Consider the following 8,800-nt stretch of genomic DNA (forward strand, 5'->3'; position numbering starts at 1 on the left):
GGTGCCCTGAGAAGGATGAGTTCCGGCTGATTTACGAGTTCATGCCGAATAATAGCCTCGACTCTCACCTATTTGGGAAAAGACAGCACCTCGTTTGGGCTGTAAGGTACAAGATAACTCTCGGTATAGCCTCCGCTCTGTTTTATCTGCACGAGGAGTGGGAGCAATGTGTTGTGCATAGAGATATCAAGGCGAGTAATATAATGCTGGATTCAAATTTCAATGTCAAACTTGGTGATTTTGGATTGGCTCGGCTGATGGACCATGAGCTGGGTCCCCAAACAACGGGATTGGCAGGAACATTCGGCTACATGGCTCCTGAATACATAAGCACGGGCAGGGCGAGCAAGGAATCCGACGTATATAGCTTTGGAGTTGTTACACTCGAAATCGTCACAGGGAGAAAATCGGTTGACCCGAAACAAGGAAAGATCGAGCCTGAAACGAGTCTTGTAGAGAGAGTATGGGACCTGTATGGAAGAGGAGAACTTGTGTCTGCCATTGACGAGAAACTCGGGGATGATTTCGATAAGATACAAGCAGAATGTCTTATGGTTGTCGGCTTATGGTGTGCTCACCCTGACAGAAGCTCGAGGCCTTCGATAAAACAAGCGATCCAAGTCCTGAATTTCGAGGCACCGTTGCCTAAGCTGCCGCCGAAAATGCCAGTTGCCACATATCATCATGTCTCGTCTTCTTCGACTACTTCTGTTAGCTCTGGTGGAGGTACGGCCACATTTTCAAGCGCTCAAATTGGCCGCTGAGGACAATGACAACGGTTACAATCCTCACTGGATTTGTAGCTCTGATATAAATCTACGTGGAGTGTATCCTTTTGTTGTGTCTATAGTCTTGTCATGCATCTGTTTGCTACTGTTCGTGCTGCTGTGTATATCCTTAGTTGCCCATTCTTCTGTGTGCTTTACATCTGTTGGTATGGCAGATCTTTGTAAGCTTTTCACTAATGAATTGTGTATCTTTTCGTTTTCAAAAATTTATGAATGGTCAAAGTTATGTGATTTTATCTTTGTATTACCCAGTTCTTCATCTGGAGGTCAAACCACAGAGAAAAGAGGGTTTCTGCCATTTCCTTTACAAACAGAATTCTCTTATACTATTCCTGAGTTCCTATCAGTGATTTCTCTCGATAACTAATGTTACTCCATTGTAAACAGATTCTACTGCAGGGATTTGCATCAATGCTTTATTGGTTGGTTTGTGAGTAACAACTGAAATTGTGAGCTGAGCTGGTCTCCTTTGAACATTTCTCCAACCTTAGTACTTCGAGGTACGAATTCACCAGAAGACTCGGGAAAATGATGGTCTTTCATTGATAACGACGTGTTCAGTTGTTGAATTCATCATGCTTATCGCTTCTAATTCTTGTCTCTTGATGAGTAACTTATAATATGAGGTATGAAATGTACCTTTCATTTAATATTATCATGTAAACCTCCTTCCATTTGCTTTAACAATTTATGTCATATTCGAATATGATATCACTTATTTTTTAGTTCTTCCAGGAAGAATGAAAGACATTTCTTTTGTTGACATGGGATTTGTTTATACACCAAAGTCAAATTTTCGTGATTGTTTAGGACACTGTTTCAGTTTTCAGATGAGTTGGCTCTCAGCTATAACTGCTCGCTTTTAAATTGTGTAATCTTGGTCTGTTGTTGTTTTTTGGCAGGCAATTCACAATGTCCAACTCAATCTTGTTCTGTTCCTTTCTTCTGGGTCTCCCTTTTGTTGATTCACTTCAATTTAACTTTTCTAGGTTTTGGGAAGGTAATCCCAAGGACTTACTTTATCAGGGAGATGCAACACCCAATGGGACCGTTGAGTTGACCGATGCTGTATTTACATCTCGAGTTGGTTGGGTTACTTATGCTGGGAAGGTGCCTATGTGGGATCCTAGATCCGGTAAGCCTTCTGATTTCGATACCACTTTCTCCTTCATAATCGATACCGGTAACAAGTCGCTGTACGGTCATGGGCTCTGCTTCTTTCTTGCTCCTGTGTGAATCCAACTCTCTCCCAACTCAGCCACTGGTTTCTTGGGTCTGTTCTCTCGTACCAATAATTCCTCATCTTCCTTTCCACTTGTTCATATCGAGTTTGACACATTTAAAAATTCAGAATGGGATCCTCTTAATGTCCAGTCTCATGTGGGGATCAACAATAATTCGCTTGTTTCTTCTACTTACACTTCCTGGAACGCGAGCCTGCACAGCCAGGACACATGTCATGCACGTATCTCATATGATTCTGCTGCTAATAACTTGGGTGTCTCTTGGACTTATGATCTGACCTCTGATCCTCGAGAGAATTCAAGTCTGTTTTACATCATTGATCTTGCCAAGGTTCTGCCACCACAAGTTACAATCGGATTTTCCGCTTCTACTGGATCGAGCACAGAAAGCCATAGACTTTTATCATGGAGTTTTAGTTCAAGTCTGGATATAAAGGAGGAATCCCCTAACTGGACAGCAGTAATAGTTGGAGTTTCAGTTTCTGGGTTTGTTGTGCTGATCTCTTTGGTCATTGCGTTCATGGTCATTTGGAGGGAGAAGCAAAGAAAGAAGAAAACAAGAGAGACAGAGAACTTGACATCAATCAACAAAGATCTCGAAAGGGAAGCAGGACCGAGGAGATTTTCTTATAAAGCTCTTGCATCTGCCACCAACAAATTCTCGGATTCAAGGAAGCTGGGTGAAGGAGGGTTTGGAGCGGTTTATAGGGGTTGCTTAAATGACTCAAATTTGGTGGTTGCAGTGAAGAGATTAGCAGCAAGCTCTAAACAGGGAAGAAAAGAGTTCATAACTGAAGTCAAGATCATCAGCAGGTTGAGACATCGAAATCTGGTGCAACTCATCGGCTGGTGTCATGATAAAGATGAGTACTTGCTGATATACGAGTTCATGCCAAACGGAAGCCTCGACTCCCACCTATTCGGGAAACGACCCCATCTCTCATGGGCCATAAGGTATAAGATAACATTAGGTCTAGCCTCTGCATTGCTTTATCTTCATCAGGAATGGGAACAATGCGTAGTTCACAGAGACATCAAGGCGAGTAACATAATGCTCAACTCTGATTTCAGCATCAAGTTAGGTGATTTTGGGTTGGCCCGGCTGATGGACCATGAGCTAGGGTCCCAGACAACAGGCCTGGCAGGAACATTCGGTTACATGGCTCCTGAATACATAATGACAGGAAGGGCAAGCAAGGAAGCGGACATATATAGATTTGGAATCGTTATACTAGAAATCGTCACGGGAAGAAAGTCGGTTGGCCCAAGAGGAGGAAACACCGAGCCAGAAAAGAGCCTTGTGGAGAGAGTTTGGGATCTGTACGAAAGAGGAGAACTTGCTTCAGCCATTGACGAGAAACTTGGAGAAGATTTCGATAGGGAGCAAGCCGAATGCCTGATGGTTGTGGGATTATGGTGTGCTCATCCTGATAGAAACTCAAGGCCTTGCATAAAGCAAGCGATCCAAGTTCTGAACTTTGGAGCGCCTTTGCCTAATCTCCCACCCAAAATGCCAGTAGCTGTGTATTATGTGTCATCTCCTTTCTCGGTTAGCTCCAGTAGAGCTTCTGTAACGTTTTCCAGCCATCAAGTGGGTCGCTGATAAATGCCAGATTGATATATATACACACAAGTCTGTAAAGCTATCCTTACACACACAAGCCTTTCTTGTTCAGAAGAATGTTTGGGATTGTAAACAAGTTCGTTTCTTGCCGTTTGAGAACTGAGACGAGGGGTTCCTCTTTTGGTTCGTAGCTGTTTTTTCTCGAAAAAAAAATGTTGCCTTTTTTTTTGTCACGTCCAAGTATTGTCTTTCAGTTGGATAGGCTCAACTGACAATACTGTGAGTCAACCTCGTGTGTTGAGGGGTACTTTAGTCATTTACCTAGAAGACAGGTACACGTCCCCGCGGAAGAGGATTAACTACGGCTATGGAGATTTTTGGGGTTTTCTGTTCTTTCTAGTTTCACGCTTCTTGCTTCCATGAAAACGAGAGAGAGAGAAAAACGGGAGCAAACGAGAGTATCTTCGCAGTCGAGAGTTAAGGGCAATGGCGTAGGAGTAGGACCTTTGTTGAAGACGGATTTTCAAAACCCATTGAAGGTATGGGAGGAGATGAATGCAGACACCTGCCACATGTTCGATAAAATGCCACTGTGTGGGTTTAGGGTTTAGTATCCAAAGATGGGGTTTTGTCCCTTCTTCTTTCCCCATTTTCATGGAGGAGAAGCGAGAGGAAAACAAACAAAGAATCGATGGTCGATAATGATCTGATAAAGATGGTTTCTTCAGCGAAAGAAGAAAGCTTAAAAAGCACATGACTTTTCCAGATACCTTTTCACTGCCGCAGGAGAGAAAACAGGGGAAATGAAAACGAAAACAGAGGACCAACGACAGAAATTTTGCTGAAGCACACGACAAAGATGGTGGCATTTCCGGTCAATCCTTCCATCCTCTTTCAGGTATTATCCTTACCTTGCAAACAATCCATCCATCAATAAATCTGTTTATGTTTGCTTATTTCACGTTGACATGTTCATAAGGGACTTGCTCAATGAATGGTGTTGACATGTTCATGGAGGTTATGTTCAATGCTAATGTTTAGCCTACTCTGAACTTTTGTTATGCCTTCTTTCTTCGAGGTTTACTGATCCAAAGTCTGCTCCTTTTTCCCCTGGAGACTTTAAAAAACCTATGGTCTTTATTTAATCAACGAAATGCTTGAACATTAAATCCTTCGTTGCTTATCGCTAAAATACTCTGAGGAGCTAAAAAACATATAAGCCATAATGTATACCTTAACATTTAATAAGAAGACTCAAACAGTCGTCTACTTTTTAAATTATTTCATGTCACTGTTTTGGTTTGAGATATGTATATGTTTATACACAAGGTCAAGTGTTTTGGTTGCTTGAAACATTTCGTTTCCTTTCGTAATAGCTGAAGGTACATATTAAGAAAGGATAACCGTGTTTCGGAGAAAACGATTTCTTAAAATATAGCCATCTTCGGTTGAATTGGCTCTCAGGTAAGCTTATTTTTTCTATTTTCTGTGAAATGAAAGCCCTCCACGAGGTGAATATGCTATCTTGATCTTGTCCTTTCCCTTCTTTCCCTGACAGCACAATGTCCAACCCGACCTTGTTCTTTCCCTTTCTTCTCGTTATCCCTTTCGTTCATTCACTTGAGTTTAACTTTACCAGTTTCAGGCCACGTGATCCAAAGGAAATTGCTTACCAAGGGGATGCAACACCTAACGGGGCCATTGACTTTACAACTATGGTTGATCCTGCTCGAGTTGGTTGGGCCACCTTTACCGGGAAGGTGCCTATCTTGGACCCAGGATCGGGTAAGGCTCTCAGTTTTAGCACCAGTTTCTCCTTCATAATTGACAACTTAGACAATCCAAAATACGGTCATGGCCTCATTTTCTTTCTTGCACCTGTGGGAGTCCAAATCCCACCCAACTCAGCTGCTGCGTTCTTTGGTCTGTTTAATCGGTCTAATAACTACAACTCTTTGTTCCCGCTTGTTCATATCGAATTCGACACGTATCACAATCAAAGATGGGATCCTATTGGTGTTGAATCTCATGTGGGAATCAACGTCGATTCACTTAAATCCTACAGTTACACTTCTTGGAATGCAAGTTCACACATGAAAGATATATGTCATGCACGGGTTTCATATGATTCTGCTACCAGTAACTTGAGCGTATCTTGGACTTATGAACTGTCAGCTGATCCTCGAGAGGCTTCGAGTCTGTTTTACATCATTGATCTTGCCAAGGTTCTGCCTAAGAAAGTTACAGTTGGGTTTTCAGCTGCTACCGGATCCAACAAAGAGTTACATAAACTTTTATCGTGGGAGTTTAGTATAGAGGATATAGAGGAAACCCCTAACAGGACGGGGATGATAGTTGGTGTTTCGGTTTCAGCATTTGTGCTACTGGTTTCTTTGGTCGGGATATTAGTGGCTTTCCAGAGACGGAAACAGAGAAAGAAGAGAGCAAGAGATGCGATAAACTTGGTATCAATCAATGAAGATCTCGAACGAGGAGCAGGACCGAGAAGATTTTCTTATAAGGAACTAGCATCGGCTACCAACAACTTCTTGGACGAAAGGAAGCTGGGTGAAGGAGGGTTTGGAGCAGTTTATAGAGGGTATTTAAACGAATTCGATATGATGGTTGCCGTGAAAAAGTTTGCAGGCAGATCTAATCAGGGAATGAAAGAATTCATAACCGAAGTCAAGATCATCAGCGGCTTGAGACATCGGAACCTGGTGCAACTCATAGGTTGGTGCCATGAAAAAGACGAGTTCCTACTTGTATATGAGTTCATGCCAAACGGTAGCCTCGATTCCCATCTGTTCGGGAAAAGGGCACCTCTAGCTTGGGCTGTAAGGTATAAGGTAACCCTCGGCCTAGCCTCTGCTCTACAATATCTGCACGAGGAGTGGGAGCAATGTGTTGTACACAGGGATATCAAGCCAAGCAACATAATGCTGGATTCTAACTTCAATGTAAAACTCGGTGATTTTGGGCTGGCTCGGCTGATGGACCATGAGCTAGGTCCGCAGACAACAGGGCTGGCTGGAACGTTCGGCTACATGGCTCCTGAGTACATAAGCACAGGAAGGGCGAGCAAGGAATCCGACATATATAGTTATGGAGTCGTCACGCTTGAAATTGTGACCGGGAGGAAATCAGTTGACCCGAGACAAGGAAAGATAGAGCCAGAAACAAGTCTAGTGGAGAGGGTATGGAACCTGTACGGAAGAGGAGAACTCGTTTCGGCCATCGATCAGAAACTAGGCAGCGATTTCGATAGGATGAAGGCGGAATGGCTCATGGTTGTGGGCTTGTGGTGTGCCCATCCGAACAGAAGCTCAAGGCCTTCCATGAAGCAAGCCATACAGGTTCTGAATTTCGAGGCGCCATTGCCTAATCTCCCTCCCAAAATGCCTCTTGCCACTTATGAAGCCTCTACCTCTTCTGGTAGCTGCAGTCGAGCTTCTGTTACTTTTTCAAGCTCTCGAATCGGTCGTTGAATCTGTCCTTGGCCGGATCATTGTCGGGTCTTGTCGTTTAGTTGCTCGTTCTGTACTTTGGTACTTTTTCCCTCTGTTTCTTGATGTCTTCTTGGCAAATCTTTTGTTACGTTTCTGGTTTGGTGGTGAAGGTCTCTTCCCTTGTTTTCATGGCGTTACATTGTTGTAATTCATGTTTTTAATTGAACACATCATCTGTTTGATTTTTCCTAATGCATCGACGTGCAAATTCAGAGATATTATTTCTCAATAATCATCCTATGAAATTATATTAATATGGAAATATGTGGCCAATAAGATTCGAGTGCAAATAATTGTCTCCAGTTTTTTTTGTGTTTTTTTTTTAAATACCAATAACACTTTACTCGAGCTCAAAATGTAAAAAGAGCTGAATGATCCAGAAGGTCTTATTTGGCCCACGTTTTGATTTGTTGGGCTTTTTGGGCTAAAGCCCATTGTTATCACGGAAAAAGCCTTTATTTGATTCTGTTATTTTTTGACATTGTAATATTTATTGTCGTAAGGGACAGCAAACAGTAATCATGAAAAAAAAAAAACAGCAAAACAATATGTCCGAATTATGCACGTATAAAAAAAGTAAAAAAAAAATAGAGAACGTAATTTTCACATCAAGTTCGACCAATCATGGGAGATAAGACGAGCTCTTGATGTTTCCCGCTGCAGCAGGCAGCACAGCACCACAGCAGCAATACACAAATTTAAACTAATAAAAACAATGCCCAAAAATGAAAATAATAATTATAATAATTTCATCAATGAATGAAATAAAATAAAATACGGCGGGAATTAATTGGGACAACAGGTGGTATACGATACGAGAGGTTTAAATAACGTTATAACATTCGACCAATCTTAATCTTGGCAGAGTACGTAATGCCCCTATTGAGTAATAACATTATGTGTGATGTCTCTTTCGTCACATACATACATACATACATACATACATACATACATACATACATACATACATACATATGTATTGAGTGGTTGTCCGGTTTTGGGATCATCGTCCGTCGGTTTGGTCTCACGAGATCCAACCTCTCTCACGTGTTTTCCGTTCTGACTTCCCCTTCTTCCTCTCCTTCACTGTCACTATTGATCCATAACCATAACGTATAATCGTTTATCCCATAAAATTTTTTTAGTTTCTTATTACAGTTTTAATGAGATTAATTTTACACATTTTTAATTCACCCAATAAGCAACAACGGACCACGATATCAGTTTACTTGTATAAATAAATATATATATATATATAGTTAGTTTTATTTGATGGGAGCATTTATTGGATTTCATGGTCCGCTGATTTCAAATTTAATTCCGACGAGACATTTCCATGTTTACGATCCTCTATCTTTTTACACAACAGAGAGGTTAAAAAGAAGAAGAAGAAGAAGAAGAAGCAAGCCGAGTGAAAGAGGATTACGTTACTATTTTCCTTTTAATAACCAAATATATGTAACTTCCAATCAATTTGTTATATTAATCTATCAATGAAATAAACAGAATGGTCGTAAAATAATATGTATACGTATAGGGAGGTACATACGTATATATGCACGTATATACGATTTGTAATCATATATTTATTTATTTCATTGTTTATTTTGTGCAAGAAATGCAATGCAATGCAGTGTACAGCACACACACACACACACACACACACACATATATATATATATATATATATATATA

The 8,800-nt window shown here is 41.2% G+C and overlaps 3 protein-coding genes across 6 annotated transcripts in view; all 3 read left to right on the top strand.

Moving 5' to 3' along the window:
- The window catches only part of LOC104798574 (L-type lectin-domain containing receptor kinase IX.1-like), a 6,102-nt gene extending 2,320 nt beyond the window's left edge, over window positions 1–3,782 (top strand). The window contains exons 2-3 of the mRNA XM_010520737.2: window positions 26–1,288; window positions 1,778–3,782. Of these exons, the coding sequence (XP_010519039.1) occupies window positions 26–764 (739 nt within the window). The 3' untranslated portion in view covers window positions 765–1,288; window positions 1,778–3,782. The remainder of the gene's footprint in view (window positions 1–25; window positions 1,289–1,777) is intronic.
- LOC104798564 (L-type lectin-domain containing receptor kinase IX.1-like) lies at window positions 1,298–3,989 on the top strand. The gene is given in 2 exon segments (XM_010520716.1): window positions 1,298–1,414; window positions 1,691–3,989. Coding segments are annotated over 2 exon segments (1,950 nt in total). The 5' UTR covers window positions 1,298–1,409; the 3' UTR covers window positions 3,636–3,989.
- On the top strand, window positions 3,988–7,297 carry LOC104798545 (L-type lectin-domain containing receptor kinase IX.1-like). 4 transcript variants are annotated; one of them, XM_010520694.2, is made up of 3 exons: window positions 3,988–4,494; window positions 5,236–5,381; window positions 5,772–7,297. In XM_010520694.2, the coding sequence occupies exons 2-3, from the start codon at window positions 5,312–5,314 to the stop codon at window positions 7,082–7,084; spliced, it is 1,383 nt and encodes a 460-aa protein (XP_010518996.1). In that variant the 5' UTR covers window positions 3,988–4,494; window positions 5,236–5,311; the 3' UTR covers window positions 7,085–7,297. The 4 variants fall into 4 exon arrangements, with proteins under 4 accessions (XP_010518996.1, XP_010519006.1, XP_019056710.1 ...); XM_010520704.1 differs by having other exon boundaries at window positions 5,242–5,381; XM_019201165.1 differs by lacking the exon at window positions 3,988–4,494 and adding an exon at window positions 4,531–5,060.
- The last annotated feature ends 1,503 nt before the right edge of the window (window positions 7,298–8,800 follow it).

This window comes from Tarenaya hassleriana, unplaced genomic scaffold, assembly GCF_000463585.1.
Source record: "Tarenaya hassleriana unplaced genomic scaffold, ASM46358v1 Cleome10, whole genome shotgun sequence".
NCBI lineage: Eukaryota > Viridiplantae > Streptophyta > Magnoliopsida > Brassicales > Cleomaceae > Tarenaya > Tarenaya hassleriana.

Excerpts from the sequence above, each read along its gene's own strand:
- LOC104798545 (XM_010520686.2), top strand. The coding sequence starts at position 5,159 with ATGTCCAACCCGACCTTGTTCTTTCCCTTTCTTCTCGTTATCCCTTTC.